At 50.4% G+C, this 22,242-nt stretch overlaps 1 protein-coding gene across 3 annotated transcripts; it reads left to right on the forward strand.

Annotated features, from left to right (window-relative positions):
• The first annotated feature begins 746 nt into the window (after nt 1-746).
• Nucleotides 747-15,280, forward strand: LOC106866566 (vegetative cell wall protein gp1). Of its 3 annotated transcripts, XR_002965219.1 has the most exons (4): nt 747-1,707; nt 2,196-2,276; nt 14,727-14,887; nt 14,964-15,280. XR_002965219.1 is itself a non-coding variant. In XM_024461901.1 (3 exons), exons 1-3 carry the CDS (start codon nt 864-866, stop codon nt 14,819-14,821), a joined length of 1,020 nt encoding a protein of 339 aa, XP_024317669.1. In that variant the 5' UTR covers nt 747-863; the 3' UTR covers nt 14,822-15,280. The 3 variants fall into 3 exon arrangements, 2 of the variants coding, with proteins under 2 accessions (XP_024317669.1, XP_014757078.1); XM_024461901.1 differs by having other exon boundaries at nt 14,727-15,280; XM_014901592.2 differs by lacking the exons at nt 14,727-14,887; nt 14,964-15,280 and adding an exon at nt 12,415-12,769.
• Nucleotides 15,281-22,242: the final 6,962 nt, after the last annotated feature.

Below are 22,242 nucleotides of genomic sequence, written 5' to 3' on the forward strand. Positions count from 1 at the left end.
CGGCTTTAGCTTCATTAGCACCAGCCTTGTTCTGCATCCGCGCCACCATCTCGTCCACCACGCCCTGAACCGCTTCCGGGTGAGTCTTGGCCTCGTCCTCGTCTGACCAGGCGTCGAAGACTGACTCGAACGGGAAGTCGGGATGGGCGGAGTGGACCCGGGTAAGGATCTGCCCAGCGACCTGCTCGGCAGCGAAGCCGACCTGCCGGTCCCAGAAGGCCATGACGCAGTTCTCCAGGCCGTGTAGCCGGCTGACGAAATCAGAGAAGAAGGAGGTGAAGCTGCCGAGGTTCGCCCTAGCGAAGGAAGTCATTGGAATGTCGAACCCCAGCACCGCCTCCACCGCCGACTCGGTGTAACAGCCCGAGAGCTTCCTTTTAAGCCCGTTTGGACTGTTTTGTAATTTAATTTATTGTCATCATGTTTTCATGCTCATATCATCATTAACATGTTGCCATGTCATTAACATCATCTCACATTTCGTTTGCACGAAATGTCACTTCTGTTGTGTTGTTGTGTGCTTGTCTTTTTGTTGTGTTTCTAAAAGTCTAAAATTATTTTATAGAAAATCTATTTTGGGTTTGGAAAATTACTTTCATGTTTAATTAGACCTAGCCTCTCGTCTCTTAATTTGTTACAAAATTATAAATTGGTAAAACCAGTATGTTGTTTGAGGGTTTTGTTGGCCCAAAAGCCCGTTAAATCAAACCCTAACTTTTGCTTTGCGTGTAAAAAGCTATCCCCTTCCTTTCTTTTCTTTTCTCCCTATTTTCAATGGCCGCCGCCGCTCTTCTTCTTCCTTCTTTCATCTTCCTCCCGAAGAAATCCCCAGGCAACTCCTCCTCCTTGGCCGAGCTCCTCCCATGGCCTCCCTTCCTCCTCTGCTCCGGCCGCGTCGCCCGCGCGCCCTCCTCTGCGCCGCGCCGCTCTCCCTCTCCGGCGCCGCCCTCGCTCCCCGCGCCGCCCCGCCTCTCCGCTGCCTGACGCCACCTCGCCGGCCCCGCTCTGCCTGCGACCAGCCACCGCCGGCAGCATCGCCTCGCCGCGCGCCTCCCCTTCCCCGAGCGCTGCCCTCCTCCGCGCACGTCGGCCGCGCCTCTTCCCCTGCGCCCGTCGGCCGTGCCCGCCTAGCGCCCTGCTCCACCCTCCTCCGCGCACGCGAGCCCGCTCTGTCTCCCGTTCTCCTTCCTGCCGCGCGCCTCCAGTGCACAGCGCCGCGCGAGCTCCGCCTGCCCGCGCCGCCTCCACCTCGCCGGCCCTCTCCGCCTTCCCTTGCTCCTGGCCGTGCTCGCCCAAGCTCCGCCCGCGACCAGCCCGAGCCAGACGCGGCTCACCCCTACAGCCTAGCCCGAAGCAGCTCCCTCCTCCTTGGCCCATCTCCAAGCCCAAGCCCAGCAGGCCCGTGGCCTTCTTCCTTTTCCTTTCTTTTCAGTTTTTCTGGAAAATTGTTTCCCTTACGTGTGGGCGCTGCTTGTCAGTTGTTGTGTGCTACTGTTTGGTGCTACTGTGCTGCTGCTCCACGTGTGCTGTGTCGCTGCCCAAGTCCGTGTGAGCGCGTGAAGACCGAAGAACCACGGAGCCAGAGCCATGAACGACTACGACCGCGACGATTGAACGACTACTTCGCCTACGACGGCTTTATCGTGTACGACTACCTCGTCTACGTCGGCTACTTCCTCTACATCGCGACGCCGCAACGAGTCCAAGGTATAACGAGCGACCGTCCCGTGAACCGACCGTTTCGTAGACCCGTAGACCCATTGGTTGCGATTGCTGAAATGCATGTGTTGTATGAGATGTCGTGTATGTACCGATATTATCGATAGATGCAGGTACCTTGTTGCCATTGGTGTGTGCAACCCCGACCTAGTCGGATCTTGTGCTATTCTTGTTAAAACATGTGTTGCACCTATTCATGTCATTGTCATGCATGATAATATCACTATAATGTTGAGTGTAGTTCATCCATTAACTCTATTCCTTGCATACGGAGTTGTATAGATGTTGTGTGTAGTATTTTCGGACTCCATTTAACTTGGTAAATTATATATCGGATTTACTTTTGGATTCCTTAATATGACATACATCATCCCTGATGTCACAACATCATTATTTGATTGCGCATATCAATTACCTTGTGTATCTTGTATGCTTATACTTTTCTTTTATGTCGTGTATTTGCTTCTTCTTGCTAGTTTATGATTCCTACGACGACGACTACGCTTGTGTTCTTCTTCCAGGATTCTTGCTCCACTCCAGGCAATTGAGTACTCCAGGCAAGCAGCCCTTCCTTGACCATGTTGATTATACCCAATGTCTCTCTCATTCTTGCACTAAGTTACATTCTTAGTCTTGTCACGATGCCTCTAGGTTTGCATAGCTTGTTAGTCAGCTCCACTTATTGCCTTATGTCTTGTTACTTATCCTATTACCATGTCACCTGTTTGTTTATTGCCCTAGTCGGTCATTAGAAGTCTTGCTTAGATTTCTAGTCTAGTGTCCTTAATTGGGGTTACACAATTGCTACATCCACATGCTACTTTCTGTATTTAATTGCAATTATTAAACTATGACCTGTTATTACCTGCACAAGGCCGTGGGAGGCCGTGCTAACGCATTGGTGTTTTGTTCCATTGGCACCGACCTAAAGACTGAGTTCTCGTTTTCGCCGACCCAAGAAACTTCGCGCTAACCGCTCGTGGGAGAATATATGGGTTCCCCCTCGGCTTAGTACTTGTTTCATAGCTTTTCTAGGGGCCACATAGTTCGGGCGTTCCATTTGGCATTTGCATTGCATGCACACAGAGATTCATGGAGACTTGTTGGTGACTTTGCATTCATATAGGACTGTGGTACTAGTCTGGAGTGGTCATCCTGCGGGCCTTGAACCACTACCAGCTGTCCTCGCAACTCTTGAGTCCGTACGACGCTTCGGCCGGGCTCTCGTTTTGGATTAGACTCAGCTGGGTGGTCCCCTGGATTAGTTGTGGGCTTGGAAACGTCGTGTCACCCAATCCTGCTGACACACGTCTTTGTGTGTTCCTACTCGAGTGGCAACAAGAGTTGGACAAACGTGTACAGGTAAATTGGCACACCTTGCAGGGATAAATCTTTCGGAAAGCCGTGTCCGCGGTTATGGACGACTTGGTTGGTCATTACTTGATCATAGAGAACTTAATCATTTTAATCAACTTATTCTCATAAACTTGAGTAGTAATTAGCTTTAATCATGGATATGCTTAAAACTGCTTAAGTGTGAGTGTCCTTTGGATTGCTTCCTCACAAGGTGTTGAGGGGGTGGTATGAGGATTGTGTTGTTTGGTGTTTAGTAAATAGGTTAATCACCTTACACCTTGGTAGACGCTTCTCTTCCTCTCATTAGACGTTGTTATTAGAGTGGCTCTCCAGATATTTGCTGCTGTATAACCCCACTTTACCCTCCTTTGAAACATGTTGCATACTAGCATAAATCTCCCCGTAGGTCTTGCGAGTACTTTGTATTCAGTTGCTTTGCAACGTTGTTTTCTTCAGAGGTTCCAGCAGAGCAGGTGAGCTGCTAGCTTTGTGGAGCACGACGTTGGATTTGATGTTTAGCCAGGAGATCCAGATCAGGGTTTTGAGACTCGTGGCGGGTTTCCTTCCAGCTTCCAGCTTCTTCAGGCCATGCTGTATTCTTGTCCGTACCCGGGCATAGTTCGACTTTGTTGGCACATGTGTCCTCTCTTTGTAATAATTGTTAATCTGCTCCTTGTATGACCTTGTAATTACTCTCTTCTGTAGAGTTTTGGTAATGATATTCATGTTGCAAAACCCTGCGATGAGCACATTAATGCATGTATGTATTGAAGTGTTTATCGTAGGTTAAGAACCTGAGGCTTGAATTATGCAAAGGTTAGCAATTTGGGGCTAAATTGCATAATTCCGGTCCCGGGGTCTTGCACTCGGCCAGCATCTTCAGCCTCGCCGTCTCCTCTGGCCCGCAGGTCCACAGCTCGTTGAATTTGCCCCGAGCCTCCTGGACCTGCAGCTTGTGCTCGTGGCATTCCTCGTTCAGCTTATTGATCTCGGACGCCTTCTCGGTGTTGTCCTCGTCAATGAGCCGAAGTTCTTGCCACGCCATGTTGAACTATCCTTGAAGAGACGAGTTCGCCTTCTGGGCAGCCTTGAGCTGCCCCACAAGCTCGCGCTCCCGGGCGCGGGACTACTCCTGCAGCTCCTTCTCCCGGCACGCCGAAGCTTCGGCTGCCGTCGTAGCCGCTTTCCCCAGCTCTCCGATCTCTCGACGGAGGCGCTGGATCTCCAAGGCGTAGCCGGAGATAAAATCCGACTTCTCCCGGAGACGCACCTGGAACGAGTCCAGTGCCGCCTGGTGCTCTTCATCGTCCCGCTGGTGCTCCTGCTGTTGATCCCACAACTGGCGAAGTCTTCAGCCTCCGGGACCCCTTGGACGGTGGGCGCAGGAAGGGCTCCTCCTGGAGCCTGCTGGAGCTCCTCCTGGAGCCGTTGCAGCCCCGAGAGCTGCTCCCCTGCCTCCTTCCGCACGATGCCCAGCTCCGTCACCACGCGAGCATGGTGCTACTACGCGTCATTGAAGAAATCGACGAACATCCGCTATTTCTGCTAGATGTTGTCGATCACTTGGTGCCCTTGCTGGAACACGTTGGGGTCGAAGGTCATTCGACCCAACCATCGCCTGGCGAGCGCCCGTGCACCCCGGCTGAAGGCGGCTCCGGCGAAGGTGGAGGCCCCCGCTGCGACCGTCTGCGACCCGGAGGCCGCATCTGGACTCGGCGACAGGCCCCTGGTCAACCCAAGTCCCGCGGATCCCTACCCGCTTGAAGGAGCAGGCTGGGGGCTCGGGGCCTTCTCCAGGGCGCCGCTGCCTGGTTCCACAGGCAGAGGCTGGCCTGCGTCCTTAGCTGCTGGTTGCGCTGTCTGCGCGGCGCCTCCCTCAGTGCTGGTCTTTGCCCCGGTAAGCCCAGGGGCGGCTTGTTGAGGGGCCCCAGCAGGGACGGTGTCCTCTGGGGCGTCGACGACCTCGCTGGTGAGGTCGATCACCCACACCTTGGTTGTTGTGGGTGCCGATGGAGCGTCCCCGGCGACTGCACAAGAACATTTGCGTCAGCTTGGGAAAATAATGCAATTTAAAATAAAGACATCGTAAACAGCAGCACAGTACCTTGCTGCGCCCCGTCTCCGGCTAGGTGCGCGGCTCCGTCGCCCGCATCACCGCCGGTTGCCGGGATGCTCCCGCCGGCTGCCATAGCCCCTGCAAGGGACTTGGCATTAGAAAGCAACTTTGGGATTAGTTAAAACAAGGGATACCTGGTCTCGGGGGTACCTGATCCCGGGCCGGTGCCCTGCTGACTTGGTCAGGGATTTGCATATCCCCAGCGGGAGATGCCGCCGATGTACCCGCCGCATCAGCGGCGTGTTTGTTACCACCACCCGCTGTCGGGCGTGGTTTTTTGGCCGGGGCCGCCGGCGAAGTGCTAGGCTGCCCCCTTTTCTTTGAAGATCTATGGAAACGCAGAAGAAAATTAACGAAACATGTGGAACTCAAGGAAACATAAAGTGGATAAAATAACAGTAAACTTACCCCGGCGGGTCGAGCTTGAGCACCCTGTCCGCCAACATACTCCTCGTCGGGGGTCCCCTTCGTGCGGGCGGAACCGGCGGAGCCGCCGGAGTGGCAGGGGTGGCCTCCGTGGTCGCCCCACTACCGGCAGAAGCTGCGGTCCCCGCATCTGGCTGTGGCTGTGGTGCCTGGGGCTGTGGGCTTGCCTCTCGCTCGCTCACCCTTTGCGCGGCCGACCGTCTTACCAGGGGGACGTCGTCTTCGTCGAAGTCCTCCGGCGCAACCCCGCCGGCTTCTCGGGGAGCGTCGTCGTCGTCGGAGTCTCCTTTGACGCCAGCGAAGAGTCGTCGTTAGAGTCTGAGTCCTCTGGCCTGGCGGAGTCCCGGTCCGGGTCGTCCCCCTCCCCCAGCTCTGCTGCCGGCTCCTTGACGGGGCAAGTCATGGGTTGCGAGGGGCAGGTCCTTGACGTGGGATCCTCCATGATTCCCCACTCATCGCAGAGTGGGGAATCTTGGGCTCCCGGATTCGGGATCCCGGCCTGGAGCGCGTGTTCCCCAAGCAGCAGCAGCCGGAAGGCTTCGTCCTCGCCGGTGATGCCCCTCACCCAAAACTGAATCACATCTAGGGTGAGAGGTCCTTGCGTTGCAGCCGGGTCCCGTCGTCTGGCCTGGTGTACATCCAAGCCAGATGTGAGCGCCGCTGCAGGGGAGCCACACGCCTCCCAATGAAGTGGCACGCCACGTCCGGGTCTATGAACCCAGCTTCACGGAGCGTCTTGATCTTGGTGCAGATCGGGGCTAGCTCCTTGTCTTTCGGGTCGCGGAACGTCCAGTCCTTCGAGCCCTTCAAGGGCCCGAGGGGCTCCTCGTGGAAGTCCTGGAGCTCGTCGGTGCGCATCCAGCACCAATCACGGCGCCATTTGTTCTCTAGCTTCTTCTTCCCCAGCCAGATGAACTCCGACTTGAGCTTCTCACAGAATCGGAACACTATGCCCGAGGATAGGGGAGCCTTCGCCCATGGGGTAGCAGTAGTGGCGGAACAATGCCACCGACGGCATCACCCCCACGAATGCTTCACAAAGGTGTTGGAAGACAGCCAATGTGAAGAACGACGTGGGGTGAACCTGGGCCAGGATGAGCCCGTATGTCTCCATGATGGCGGAGAGAAAGAAAGAGTGCGGTGGCACAAACTCGGTGAGGACAAACCTTGCAAATAACCAGAAGTACTGCTGGTCGCGATCTGCGCCGATGGGTATATTTCCTCGATCATCAAGGTCGTGGATTTGGATCGATAACCCGCGTCGGCCCGTACTCGCTGTGCTTGGTGGCTAGCGCCAAGGCCAACTAATCCACCCCCTCGCAGTTGTACCCGGGGGAGAAGAAGGCGAACTTGGCTCGCATCTCCTCGTCCTTCAACGCTCTTTCTGATAGCTCCTTGGAGGCCTTCTCGCTCTTCTCCCCTTTGCTGGTGCTGCCCTTGGGTCGGCTTTGGGCCTTGGAACACATTGGCGGGGGTGTCGAACCAGTGGCCCATGGGGCCCCACTGGTACGGGATGTGTGGGTTGCAACTAACGAGACCCCGCTCGGCCGGCTCCCCGGGAGGGGCGAACCCGGGAAGCTACTAGCTCGCTCCCCCGCAACTAGCTAGGCAACAGCACCCGGGTGCCTCCAAGGTACTGGGCTTCGGGGGTTGCAGGTGGGGCCGATGGAACAGTGGAGACAAGACGAGATAGCAGGCCCAGTGCAATTAATGCGTCGGCAGGAGTCACATCGGCAGGGCTAGTCTTACCGAACAAGTCTAGAGCGGCTACTCTAAAAAAGATTTTATTTACGATACATAGTGGCTTGGGCGCTGCATGAAGCCCAGCGTGGATCTACAGTAGTGTAAGTTTTGTGGCAATGACACGCGCATCTTCAACGTGTCGCGCTGTAGGCATCGGCACCTGTGGCACCCATGCCACCGGTCCAAGGGTTGGAACCATAGTCAGTAGCAAGCAAGATTGTGTTCACCCGTAGCAGAGTTTCGTAGAGGCACAAGTAGCTGACCCGGGAACCCCCCGGGGCAATCTGTAAAAGCCTACTCATCCGTGAATACAATCGAGAGCAGGACGTAGGGTGTTACACCTCCGGGTAGCCCGAACCTGGGTAAATCTAGCTGTCTACACTTCGTGTCTTTCGCCAAGCTGGCGATCGCCGGAACGATCTCCTCGCCCTCCACCGAACAACAAGGGGGTGTCCAGCACTCCCTGTGACAGAGACCCGTGCTCCAACATCTGGCGCGCCAGGTAGGGGGGCGTGCAGAGAACTTCGGGTGAACGCCGGTGTCATCGGCTTCGTCACCAACGACATCGTCTACATCAGATCGCCATGCCGCCCAAGAAGGCAGACGAGCCCCGGGTCGACTTGCGCGACACACTGGCCATGCGCACTCGACCCCACGACGCTCCACGTGCGTCGCAAGCAACATTAGCAGCCGCCGCAGCAACAGCTGCCCCCGCCACCTCCTCGGGCGTCGACGGACAACCGTCCGAGGGGACCTGCGGCGCCTAGCGCCGGAGCCAGTCGCACGGGCGACCTCAACGTCACACGTGCCAGCCAGCGAGTTCACTCACGGGCTGAGGACGCGCAGCAACAGACGTGTCACGACCACCGCGCGTCACGAGCGACGTCGACGGCGTCTCGCCCCACTCACCTGAGGGCACCGGGTGACAGGGCGCAGGGCAGCCGGTCGGAGAATCGCCAGCCTCCCGCCTAGACCCCGCTATCATCGTCGCGTGTGTCATGGTGCGCTACGATCCACCGCAAGGCACGCCGGCGCATGACGTGTGGAGAGCGGAGTGGGACGCGCTCCTCGCGCTCGCCGCCCAACAACCGGAAGGTGAGGGTGGCCCGACCGGTTCGGGCCGAGGACAGAACCCGGGACGCGGGGACGCTCCCCGCACCTCGGGACAAGGAGAGCATCCTCCGCCCCCGAGAGGACAAGACGGCGAGGATCCCGAGGATAACTAGGACTCGTCACCAACCGTCATGCTAGGTGACGCGCGGGGCGTCTTGAACGCCCGCCAGCAGGAAGATCTCCGCCGCGCTTGCAGCGCCGGTGCCGGCGCGAGAGAGAGCGCCGGCGTCCAGAGGAGCAGGAAGATGCTCCCATGGGCGCCGATGACGGCTGCACTGGGTCACATGGCCCCGCAAGTTTCGAGCGCCAACGCTCGGGACATACGACGGGACCGTGAATCCCAAGGATTTCCTCCTGACCTACACATTGGGCATGCATGCTATCGGCGCCGACACCAAGGTCAGAGCCAACAGGTTCTCGATGGTCCTGAAAGAATCAACGAGAACTTGGTTGCTCAACCTGCCCGCCGGGTCTATTGCCTCCTGGGCCGACCTGCGCGAGCAGTTTGTGAACGCGTTCCAGGGCGGCTACAAACGCCCGGGAACCATGGCGGAGCTGCACAGTTGTGCCGAAAACAGGGGAGATGTTGCGGGACTTCACCAACAAGTTCTCCAACATCTCCTACTCCATCCCAGAGGCGGAAACGGCCGCCATCATCAACACGTACGCCATCAACGTCCGTGACCCGAAGATGCGTCAGAAGCTGAACACGTACCGGATCCGGACTACCAGGGATCTATACACCCTCGCGCACAAGTGCGCAATGGCCGAGGAAGGGCGCCTAGCTCCCGAGTTTGCTGCCAAAGCGGCGGTGAACCCACATGAGGTCTCTGGGAAGAAGGGCGCCCGGAAACGCGGCGGGAAGCATGTGCTTGCCGCGGAACCGGGGGCTCCCTAGAGGCCCACCAAGAAGGCAGCGTCGGCAGGAGCATCGGGTAGCAAGTCGGCGGCGGCCGTGTGCTACCCCATCCAAATCAACGCCACCCACGACGCACAGGACTGCCACACTCTCCAGACCATCAAGGAGAAGCGCGAACAGCTCCACGAGGAGCGCCGTGCTGCCGGAGCCTGCTTCAACTGCGGGAACATCGCGCACCTCTCCCGCAAGTGCCCGAACAACCCCCGCAACGGAGCGGGCCGTGGCGCGGACAGCAGCGGCGACAAGGGAGAACCCGCGGGGGATCGCGGTCAAGGCCGTGGCGGCAAGGACTGGCCTCCCCGGGGATGCGACAAGCCTCGTGTGACGGTGACAAAGGTTCTGGTGGACAACGGGGCAAGCCTTAACCTCCTGTCCGCCAAGTTGGGGGAAAAGCTTCTGCTGCCTCAGGAGCAGATGAAGCCCACCGACCCATTCCGGGGGATCAACACCGGAGTGGTGCAGCCCATGGGGCGAATCACCCTCTCAGTAAATTTCGGGTCCCGGGAAGCGTTCCGAACTGAGCACGTTGTCTTCGACGTGGCTCACACCCCGTTACCATACAAAGGCATCATTGGTCGGCCGACGCTGATCAAGTTCATGGCGGCGACTCATTGCGCCTGTGGCGTGATGAAGATGCCATCAGTATACGATGTACTCTCCATCAATGGCGACCTAAAGGACGCTGCTTGATGCGTGGACGAGGTTGCGAAGACCTCCGTGATGGCGGATTCCGGCGACTATGACTCTGCCGAGAACGAGGATTCACTTGAGGGCGAGCCGCCTGCACAGAAGACGGCGCCAGCCCCTCCCAGGCAGGATGCCAGGGGCGGTACCAGCTCCAGCCCCCGCGTCAGCAAGGGCGTGAAGCTGAAGGAGAAGGGTGCCAAGGTCAAGAAGGTACCCCCGCAAGCCGGCAGCGAGGCGCGCACCGTTTCCATCGGTGCAAGCCTCGGTGGCAAATACGAAAGCCCCCTCACCGTCTTCCTCCGGGGAAATTCGGACGTGTTCGCTTGGGAGCCGTCGGACCTTCCCGCAGTAACCAGCGAGGTGATCGAGCATTGGTTGGCGGTGCGACCAGATGCGCGCCCCGTCAAGCAGAAGGTTCGCTGGCAAGCACAAGAACGCAATGACTTCATCCAGCAAGAAGCGGAGAAGCTCAAGAACGTCGGGCTAATCAGAGAAGTGTTGTACACTACTTGGTTAGCGAATCCTGTTGTAGTTCCTAAGGCTTGAAATAAATTACGCATGTGTGTGGATTTCACTGATCTTAATCGTGCATGTCCTAAAGACCCCTTCCCTGTATCCCGTATCTATTATATATTAAAAGTACATGACCGAGAAACCCAAAAAAGATAGAGATTCAAGAAAATCCCAGAAAAAAGCAAAATTTCTGGCCGTATATTTGGTGGATCAACGGCTGTGATCTAATTAACTTATAGGAACTCATGTTGCCCCGAACAGCCTACACGTCAACCTGGTCCGTTCGTCCATACCAAAATTGCGATCCCTACTTCCAAAAAAAAAATTCTGTTATGGTCCTCTTCGACTTCTCCCCGGCCGTTGTGCACGACCTGGTCAGTCTCGCACGGTCACCGACGTTATGATGAACATCGGCGGCGTTGTTGCCGGTGCTGTCGCCACCGGCTCAATTGGGCTGGACGGAGTTGCATGATCAGGAGAATAAGCTGCAGTTGCATTATCTGTCGTCCACGCGCGCACACGGGAGAATCGGCTGCACTACAGCAGCACCTTCTCCAGCGCCGTGTGGTTCGGCTCGACGAGGAAGATGACCAGCAATGAACGGTGAAATTGATGGTTGTTGGAACACTAGAAGATGGACACACACGCGCGAGGAGGTTTGCGCTGCATACAACTTTGCATCTTTTCGGTTTTCCTTTTATTCAGTCAGCAGCCAACTTTCTGAACTGAGGATCCTATTTTACCGGCCACGCCCGAGCCACAGTGATCATGCCATCCCATGACCAGCTCGACCGTTGCCTCGACGACGCGGCCAACCCTGCGCTACATCGTGCCATCCCACGATTAACTACAGTTGCGGCCGCTAACAACTAACAGAACGCTAACTCGATCCATGACTGAATATGCTCACGGCACAGACCTGCTTATTCCTAACTGAAGAAAACTACAGCTAAGCAGCTAACTGAAAACACACAGGCGACGGGGTTAAATTCAAGAATGGTGACTAGGCACCTCGATCCTACTCAGTAGTGCAGCAGCTAGCACATTCTCCATTCACATCTCTTGCATAGTTGCATAGCTTCTTTCCCTCGGTGTTCCAGATCCAGCAGATGCAGGTTATGGGATTGCGGCAAGTGCGTGCATACTTCATACTTGGAGAAGAGAAAAGAACACGAGGAAAGAGATGACCATAGCTGTACTAGAAGGGAAAGGAATAGTGAGGACTTGGTAGTGCGATATTGAGGATTGATTTCTTCTGATAAGTTTATTTCTACATATTTTGGACTGGACCTTCTTGATTTGTCGATGCCGCTGAACCAGTACTGATTATGCCTTTCCCTGGAACAGATACGTCATGCAGTAAAAAAACGGTCATCCGGAAAAAGTTTCTATCTTAGATTATTAAATTCAGGAAACGCTGATTGGTAAAAGTTGCAAAATAGGCATCAATGTTTCAATTCAGGAAAAGGAATCTAAAAATTGAATCTTTGTTTTGTTGACAGTTTCCATGTACCTAATCCAAAAATAGCTTAGATAGGAAACAGGAATACATATATGTTGACGTATTTTAAGAACAATAATATTCTTTAAGGGTGGTGTTCAGTACGAAGAAATTCCATCCTGTCAACCTCAATTTAATTTCATCTCTTCCGTTTGTAAACGGTGTTCATACAAAGCTCAATCTCTATGATATAGAGGGTATAAAGCTTGGCTCAAATCAGGTAATCATCCTGACTTCAATGTTTACTTTATCATTAAGAGACTATATGTGATTAACTCTGTTTACCGGTTCTTCATGCTGTCTTAAATTTATGAATATTAGGTGGCAGAGGTTTCGCTCAAATCTGGTGAAAAAGTTTGTTTTCATCTGTAGTTCTCTGTGATGGAGGACTTAATAGGGAACTGCATGCAATTGGCTATCAAAGGGTCCTACCTGATGTATATTTCCCCAATAGAAAAATTCAATTATGATTAAGAAGGGATCCACTGATTTTGTGTTGTCAGTCGTCAAGTGTTTGTACCAAACATCTGTACAATTAGTCTGTTGATAGTCTCTGACTCATTATATGAATATTATAGTGGTATAGCTGGTCTATATTGGCACTCTAAAATGTTGATTAATTCATACACCATAGATAATCCCTCGAAGAACTGAAGTGATAATTCAGTTTCTCCTCTGTATTAGTCCATATCAGAGTACTTTATTTAGAATCCCTATAGTACTTATAACAATCACCATTGTGTAGGCATATTGGTCAACCTCAGAAACTGAAATCATTCGGTACGTTTGATTATTTGGTTCGGTTTTACTCAAGAAAATATTGTAATATTCTGACAGCCTTGGAAGTCTGATAGACTCGTAGCTATTGTCATTTGCATGCTTTGCCGGACACATAAGGAAAATCATTCTTTTAAAAATCTTATTGTGCTATTTGTATGAGATTTTTTAAAACGTAGATCTTGAACCCGTCATTTATGTACACTTTGTAGGTATATTCACTATTTTTTGGATCATAGATTCTCTCATCTACCAAAGCATGGCCATCATCAGGAAATAAATACTTCCCTTATATATAACCATCTTTTTGTTTCTATAAACCATCCACTAGATTCTCTCATCTACAATAGTAACATACAACCTAAAATTGAACCTAACATGATGATCCTCGAAGAATTAGTCTTACTTTATATACTCAATTGTGCATGATGGTGAATATATAGTTATAAAATTGTTTTGCCTCCTCGCAATCCACACATATTAAAAAATTTGATGTAGGGTGTGAACACGGATACCTTCATAAATCGAAATAGGAATTTTGATCAGTAATCATTTGAGTTTCGTGCCATATTGTCTTGAATCATTTACTACTTAGACTATAAATCATGGGATAGTCCGTTTAATAGACAAATTCAGATTCTGCAGCAAGTACCCAAATTTGGTTGCTCTTCCCAATTCCTTGGGAAGGAAAGATGTTGTGTTTTTTTAGGAAAAGGAAAGATGTCGTGGCACTTGGCGTTTGAATTATGATATTCAAGAGTCCTTTTTTTAAATCTGGATGCTTGGTATAGTCAGTCAAGGTGTCGGAAGCCAAAGTGAATATATGATTGGAAACAAAAGTCAGGGGGATTGCACGAAAACTAACTTATTTGGGCAAGGATAGAAGTCCAATAATAGTTGTGTTTTCTCCCAGATCTGGGAGCCGGTTCATTTTGTTACAGAGAAGATGAATATGATACTCCCTCCGTCCAACAAAAGATGTCTCAACTTTGATTAAATTTGAATGCATCTATACACTAGTCATATCTAGATACATCCAAATTTTGACAAACTTCAGACATCTTTTGTTGAACGGAGAGAGTATATCTGTTGTGCTCAAAGAAATTTTGGCTCGTACTATTGTTATTGGTCAATGCAAAAATCAGTTATTGGAAATTAGTTTATGTTGTTCAAAGTTTACAGCTGTTTATGTTCTCAAATTTCATCCCTTCTGAATATTGCCTGTACCAAACAAGGTTGTAGAAATGGACTAGAAATGTTTCATGTTATTCAAGGTCATTTGTAAGTGCTTTACTTGCAAAAGAAACCGAACTCAACTTTGTTGTACAATGATAATAGCACTTAATTTTGAAATCTAACCGTTAACAAATATACGACCACCACTCCTTTAGCTATATTCTCTTTTTATCATAATTCATACTCCCTCCGTTCTGCGAAGGAGGGCGCGTAACTCCCGGCGCTAGGACCAAGGCAGAGAGCTGCTGCGCAAAAATCGTCGGAGCTTTGACCATTTTGCCCATCCGCAGGCACGAATCTCTCTCGCCCTGTCACCCACATGCAAGCCAGGCAAGCCAGGCCAATCCGTTCTCCGTGCGCATACAATCCACCCAGCCTTCTCTCGCAGCTTCACGACCGGCTCTAGCAAGCATGCTGGCCGCGGGCATGGACGAGTCGACGTCGTCGGCTGCATGTGACGATCCTTAACTATGGCGACACGCCGATTAGTTACAGACCTGAATTTGGTTTATAGATTAGGGATTCAAGGGAGAATAGCAAAGGGGAAAGTAGGTGTTTGAGCCTTGCTCCAGTTCATCTTCGATAATAGATAATGCTCTCGCTCTCTGTTGATTACATAGGCATTCGCCTAGCTTCTCCACTGGACGCAGCAGCAGGCTTGTCGTCATGGGCTTCCATGGCCCGGCCCATGGTCGTGACATTCTCCCCCCCTTGAAGGCCTGGTTGACCCCAAGCAGGCGCCTCCGGATAATCAGCCATCAAACGAGCTTTGTTCTCCCAGGTGAGCCAAGGAGGTAAACCTGCCCATTGAATCTGCACCAACGGAACTTGTGATTTACCTGTATCAATGAATTTAGTGTCCACCACCTGAAGAGGAATAGCAGCTTCGTCCAGCACAACACATTGTGATGGCAAGTCAGGATGTGCAATTTCAGCAGCAGGAATAGCTTTCTTCAACATGGAGACATGTACCACAGGATGGATTTGCCTGCCTGCGGGAAGCTTCAATTTATAAGCAACTGTACCCACCTTCTGCAGAATTTCATATGGTTCAAAAAATTTGTAGCTCAATTTCTGAGTGGAGCGCCGGGCAATCGATGTTTGCACATATGGCTGCAACTTCAGATAAACATGATCCCCAACGGCAAATGTACGTTCAACTCTCTTTTTGTCAGCTTGACTCTTCATTCTCCGTTGAGCACGCAACAAATGCTGTTGGACAAGCCTTTTCATATCCTCCTTGTCATTTAACCAAGGCTGCAAATCAGGAACAATGTTTGTGGTGGCTTGTTGCGAACTGAAATGTTTAGGTTTATATCCATAGAGAACCTCAAAAGGAGAACGTCCCACCGCTGAGTGGAATGTAGTATTATACCAATACTCTGCTAATGGCAACCATTTAGACCATTTGGTTGGACATGCATGAGTCATACACCGCAAGTAGGTCTCTAAACACTGGTTTAACCTTTCAGTTTGCCCATCCGTTTGTGGATGATAGCTAGAGCTCATATTGAGAGTAGTATCCGTGAGTTTGAACAACTGCTGCCACAAGGCACTAGTAAACACTTTATCCCTATCCGAAATAATGACCTTGGGTAACCCATGCAATTTATATATGTTATCCACAAACATTTGAGCAATAGATAGTGCTGTATAGGGATGTGCCAAGGGAATAAAGTGACCATACTTGGTGAACTTGTCAATGACAACCAAAATAGTATTGTACCTTGCAGATTTAGGCAAGCCTTCAATGAAAGTCTAAACTAATAATATCCCAAGCCTTCTCAGTAATAGGTAAAGGTTGTAACAGCCCCGGTGTGCCCACATGTTCAGACTTCGCCTGCTGACAGACAGTACAACGCACCAGATAATCTTTGACATCTTGCTTGAGCTGCGGCCATGCAAACATTGAACGAACCTTGTGATAGGTTGCCGTAAAGCCACTATGTCCACCTATTCCACTGGAGTGCAGAGCAAGAAGAATGGCTTGTTTAGCCTCACTGTGATTTCCCAACCGATTCGGTCATTAAATTTTATGACCCCAAAGAGAGAACAACCTTGCTCATTAGGACTCTGAACACTCAACTCGGTCAGCAATTTTTTTGCGTCTGGATTAGTCAGATAACTTTCCACAACAATTTCTAGCCATTTTGGTTTGCTAACTGACATTGCTTGCAACTCGGCCATAGAAAAGCATCTCAAAAGAGCATCAGCCACCGTGCTAGAGGATCCCTGCTTGTATTTCACCTCGTACTGTAACCCAAGTAGCTTACAAAAAGCCTTGTGCTTGATACTATTCGTAAGCTGTTGAGATTCCAAATGAGTAAGACTCTTGTGATCTGTGTAAATAGTGAATGGAATATGTTAAAGGTATGGCTTCCACTTCTCCACCGCCATGATTAGTGCCAAACACTCCTTTAAGATTGCGTTCGAATGCAAGTGCAAAGAGCTTTAGGAGTGTGAGGAAATCTTCAGATTCTTCAGAGTCAAGGGTGTGCATCGTGTACAACAATAGAGCAGAAATAATAAAAATTCATACATGCTCATAAATTGAAGTAAACAGATGCAGCACCAACAAGTATTGAAGTAAACATGCATGCATGAGGAACGAAAATGCATGAAGATTAAATTTATCATAGGCATTGCAGAATCCTCATGCAAGAGGCAATAATAATCATTGTACTTCAACACAACCAAAAGTTTTAACCACGAACGATAGGACTAAAGTTTAAAAACGACGAAGAACCAGATAAAAGTAAACTCCCCCTGCGTCAATAAAAGCAAAACCTCCCCCTGACTCCTTCTCCCCCTTTGGCATCAAGACGCCAAAAAGGTCGAAGACTGTTGGCTCGAACTAGCTTCGCTGTCTTCAGGCTTCAAGACGTCGGGGTAGTGCTTGGTGAGGAAGTCTTGAATCATGCCACTGGTCTTCTCTTCGTGGGACATCAGCTTCTTGAGCAGTACTGCTTCTCAAGGAGATCCTGCTGATCGTCAATCTTGCGAGAGAGCTTCACTACCAAATTCTTCAAGAAACCATCCGTGCCGGAGCTGGTCTCATACTGAGAATCAGATGGACGAAGTGCTTGCTTCAGCTGCGGTTGCGACGGAATGGGCTGTGAAGACTCCTTGGACGGGCGATCAGATACTAAGGTAGGAGAAAGCAAAGACGGCTCTGGGTCTTGAGGCTTCAGCGAGAAAAGTACTTGTGCTGATGCTCCAACTCAAAACGCTTCTCTGACAACTGTAAGATAATCTTCATGATCTGAGGTGCATAAGGCAGTGCACGCACACGATCGGCTGAGGCATGGGTTATGGTCGGAAGAATATAATCTCAAAAATCCTTCTCCTCACCCTTATAGATTGCAAGCAGCAAATTGCGGTGAAGACCGGCAATTTCACTGGAGCTGCCTTGCTTGGGAGAGAGAGTGAAACGGAGAATGTCATTTAGGATCTTCACTTCAGGCTTCAACCCAGAGAGTCCTCCATAGGCACCAGAGAATCCTTCTTCATAAAGAATAACTATTTCTTCATCTGAGGCAGCCTGTTCTTCATGGATCTTGGGCTTGCCATCAAACTCAGCGAGACCAAGAAACTCCTTGAAGTGCCCGGAGGTGCAACTGTGCCTATCACCATTAGTCATCCAATAAATGTTGTAGCCTTTTGAGTTGTCTTCAAATTTGCCGACCTTTCTGCCAAAAGTAGCATAGAACTGAAGAATCAGCTCATCATTCCAGTTCTGGCAGGTCTCAACAAACTTTAGCAGATGCAGATCATTGAGCGCATTGGCTGCAGGCATGACACCATTTTGACGATTGTAGGCGAACAAATCATCATTGAGATACTTCATCTTCGCAAAGTGTGTCCTGGGCAGAAGAATCTGCACATAGTAATCCTGCTGCTCAAAAGACCAAAACCTCCGGTCTTCAGCTGATCTCTCCTCTTTGTACTTCAGCCCATTGTTCAGCCTCACGAGGCGAAGCTCAGCGTTCTTCAGGGCCTTGAAGTAAACCTTCTCACGGTCAGAGGATATAGGCATCTTGGGCTTTGGAGACAGAAGCTCCCTGTTGTCCTCAGACATGGCTTGAGATCTCACAAGAATTCGCGAGAGTCTCTGGTCTTCACGATCCTTAGCAATTCCGAATGGTTTCTTCTTCGGCGCAGTCTTCAACAGATCTTCCGGCAGACGGCAATCTCCATCAGATCATCAGACTCTTGCGCGGGTTCTTTCTCCTTCGCTTCCTTCTCTTCTTCCTTCTTTTCTTCTTCCTCCTCATCACTCGAGGAGCTTGGGTCGGACGGTTCGGACGGGTCGGACGGTGCAACACTCTTCTTCTTAACAGCTTTCTTCACACGGACTTCCGGCGTAGGCACTGGGGCATCTGCATCAGTCTCTGCGTCATTGATGTTTAAGTCTCGAGTGGCTTCAGCTTTGAAGTCACAAGTGCTTCCTTCTTCAGCAGAGGCATCTACTGATATGGACATGATCACCATGGATACGACCATTAGAACCCTAATTGTTGGTATATCTAATAACAATTATAATCAGGTGAATTCAATTACAAAATGTTTTCAGTATGTTACTTGCAAAGAGGCGAAGCTACTATCTTGTGTAATCTTCTTATGTAGGCATCTTATTGAACTTTACAAGTCCAAAGTGAAGATGAAGTGTGATAGCCTGCAAAGGGAGATTCAAAGTGAAGCCTATCAAGTCTAATTTCCAACAACTCAAACGGCACATGATTCGGAGCTTGCTAGAGAAAGATATCACAAGTTAAAGTTGAATCCGATTCGGATCCGAGCTGTTAGAAGACCCGAATTTGGTTTAATCACCCAGGCCGCATCCGGAGTCCAAATCAAGAAAACAAGTACTTGTTGGAAAGGTAATTACAAGACCTTTCCAACGGATCAAACCCCATCAAGAGATTCGACCCGTGCTTACCGTGGCGGACAAAACAAGCTGACGGATCTGTTTTTCTGTTTCCTAAAGAGTTGTAATTTGTTAGGAAAGTTAGAGATAGAGTTGGATTTCGGCCTCCTTACTCAAGGTGGATGAAAATATCTCTCCCTCCTCCTTTATATACCCTATGAGCCTCCCCTAAGGAGCCTTGGGTTTTGATTAGATAAAGTTTAGCCATCTTTGCTACTTTCGTGTAATCGCGTGTGTTGGTTAGACCAACTGTTTTACCGTCGTCAAGACTCCAACTTATTTTCTCGTTGAGACATTGGTTTGATATAGTATACTCGCAATTTTAGATTGCATCGGCTATTTATCTTGTTCTTGCTTGTTCTTCGATTGCTTGCAGGAAAAAAGACCTTCGTGGTCAGATTGATCGTGCCCCCGCGGGATCAATAACCCTCTGGAGTTGGTGTATCGATTGCTAAGGCGCTGCCTCCTAAGCCGTAGTCGGATCGTCAACGTCACCTCCTACCCAAATCGAGAGTTATCAATCTCATCGAAAGATCGGGCCACCCGCACCCACATCACGTGGTATCAGTGCAATCGAGAGTGCTTTTGGAATCGAGAGTGCTTTTGGAAAGTGTTTCATAATAGATTGAATTTTGTTTAGAGATCAAGTTTTTCAGAAAGTTTGAAAAAAGAAAGGAAAGAAAAGGAAGAAAAAAAGGAAAGAAAGAAAGAAAAAAACGAAAAAAAAAGGGAGAAAAAGAATCAGTTTTGGATCCACGTTGAGAGAATTTCAGTTTCAGGTGGGTTTGACCCGTGTTCAGTAAAACGGACATATCTTTTGCATACCAACTCAGATTTAGACGTTTTTGGACTTTTTGGAAAGCTCACGACGAGGCGCATCAGGACATATCCAGGCTATGCCCTGCACTTTGACCCTCAAATTCGGCTTCTAAGGTGGATTTTCGGAGTTTCCAAGTTTCTGCATTCGTTTTTCGGCATCGCTGCAGCCCGCTGTTTTTCAGTTTTCTCCACCGTCCGAAATCCGTTTTGAGTGACCTTCCCCTTGGTGTAAATCTTGTGTCGATACGCTTCTAACCCATATTTTTCTAAATTTTCCTTACTGCAGCCTTTGCTGTTCCGATAGACCGACATACAATTTTCCGGTCCTTCCTTTTGCGTGAGTTTCTGGGGTTAAAAAAAAAGAAGAAGAAAAGAATAAGAAGCAAAACAGAAAGCCAAAAAAAAAATTCCAGGGATTTACTTGTTGTGCCATCTTTTGTCGTCGCTCGGTGCTTCGACACCGGGGGCGTGCAGCCACGTCCCCCTTTTAGGTTCGGTAGGGGCGTCTGGGGCGGAGACCCGGTGATCGCCGGCACGGCCGATGAGGCCCTACGGGGCCGATGAGACAAAGTTCTAAGGGTGCGCGCTAGTCCAAGAACAGGTGCACGCACGTTTTTTACCCAGGTTCGGGCCACCCGGAGGTGTAAAACCCTACGTCCTGCCTGTCTGAGCTGATATTGATTACGGATCAAATGTTTTACAAGTTGCCGGGCAAGTTTCCGGGCTTCCTCTCAATGTCTAAGTACTCCTTACTGCCCTCTGTTGGCTGTCTACTGGAACCAACTGATCCTCGATCTAACGAGCCAGCGAAGGGGACTTGTGGAACTGAACGACTGTCCAACTGACCAACTAACCAACAAAGAACCTAGCACCCCTTGACCGTCGGCATGGGTCCTCCTTTTATACATAAGGGGATGCCACATGTGCCACGGTGCATGAGCTACAAGTGTCCAACGGGGAGGCATACAACTCCCCCCGGTGAGCTGGTGGCGTGCATGGGCGCCACCTCCGCTGCTAGGGGCCTAAGACCCTAGGGTAGGATTAGACAACCACTGTTCCTTGGAATGGACGGGTAACTACCCGTCGGTCGGCTCGTTTACTGAGCTGCATGCCTTGGTCCTCGCCTTGGTGGGACCGCGCGTCCCGCGCCCGCCACGCGCCCGCGTGGCGCTGTCAACTGGGCCCCATGCCTGGGGTGGGGACACGCGCCCGGGAACCCCCAGTCCCCGCAAGTCGACCCCAGGAAGCACCCGGGCCCAACGCACCCGAGAACCCCCTCCCGGGAAGTGGCTTCCCGGGAGGTGCCCAGGCGGGAATATTCCCCGAAGCCCCGCGAGCCCCTTTCGGGCTGGTAGCTTGCCGGGGAGCTCATAGGCGCTCCCCGGGATGAGACCTTCCCGGGAACCCGGGAAAGGGGCCCGCGCGTCGCGCAGCGGTGGTACTCCGGGTGCCACTGGTGCGACATCTTTTGATCTATCTATTCCTACCTTCTTCAGTATCTAGGCTTAGATTATTTCTGTAATTCGTTCTTATCGACTCCAACAGCTAGGACTAGCATTATTGAGCATATTTTCAACTTTGCATTGCTGATTTGATTATTTGCTATTCCTTGCTACTCACAAAAGCCTCCAAGCTCCACAGATTCTACAGCTAGGTTGGTTTGTTACCGAGGCATCGATACATTGAATCTTCGGAGGGCTTGGTTATGCCGCTGGTCATCACCTTCCTGTTTTGCATGGTAAGAACTCGTAAGAACTTGATTTTTAGCTTAAGAGTTGAGCGACTTGTAGCCACATCCTAGTAGTTGATAGGAACATATTACTGTGATTTGTTTCTTATTTTCTACTAACCATGACAGGACTTACACGAAGCATGGCAACTAGACCGATGCTATCCTGTGACCGCGATGAGTGCTTTTCACCACGGCCATCCTCCACGTCTCTTGTTGACAATGCCACGGCAACGGTACAAAACAATCCTTCTAATACAATTAAATTGTGTGTACCTTTCTTTGAGGGGAAAAATGATGCTGAAATATATATAGATTGGGAGCTAGCTTTAACTGAACGATTCACATGCTTCCATGTACTTGATAGTCGCAAGGTTCAAATTGCTAGTAGTAAATTTACTTATCACATGCAATGGATAAAGTTTCTGAGTTAACAATTTCAAAATCTTTGCTAATGCCCATGGATACACTATTCAATTAATGGGAGAACATGATGTCAACAATAAATTTTGTGTGCATCAGATTTGCATTGTTTGTGATAACTTTCTTGATTTGAGAGAAAACAATATTTTGCATATGCTCAATCATTTTGATATGACCTCTAATATTAGTGATAGTTGTATGACAAATAACTTGTGGCATGATTGCACATTGACGCATA

Source organism: Brachypodium distachyon, chromosome 3 (assembly GCF_000005505.3).
Source record: "Brachypodium distachyon strain Bd21 chromosome 3, Brachypodium_distachyon_v3.0, whole genome shotgun sequence".
NCBI classification, from domain to species: domain Eukaryota; kingdom Viridiplantae; phylum Streptophyta; class Magnoliopsida; order Poales; family Poaceae; genus Brachypodium; species Brachypodium distachyon.

Excerpts from the sequence above, each read along its gene's own strand:
- LOC106866566 (XM_024461901.1), top strand. The coding sequence starts at position 864 with ATGGCCTCCCTTCCTCCTCTGCTCCGGCCGCGTCGCCCGCGCGCCCTC. Across the intron at positions 1,708-2,195 it reads GACGCCGCAACGAGTCCAAG|TTTATGATTCCTACGACGAC; the intron begins GTATAACGAGCG and ends TCTTCTTGCTAG. Across the intron at positions 2,277-14,726 it reads CAGGCAATTGAGTACTCCAG|GCATTCGCCTAGCTTCTCCA; the intron begins GCAAGCAGCCCT and ends TTGATTACATAG.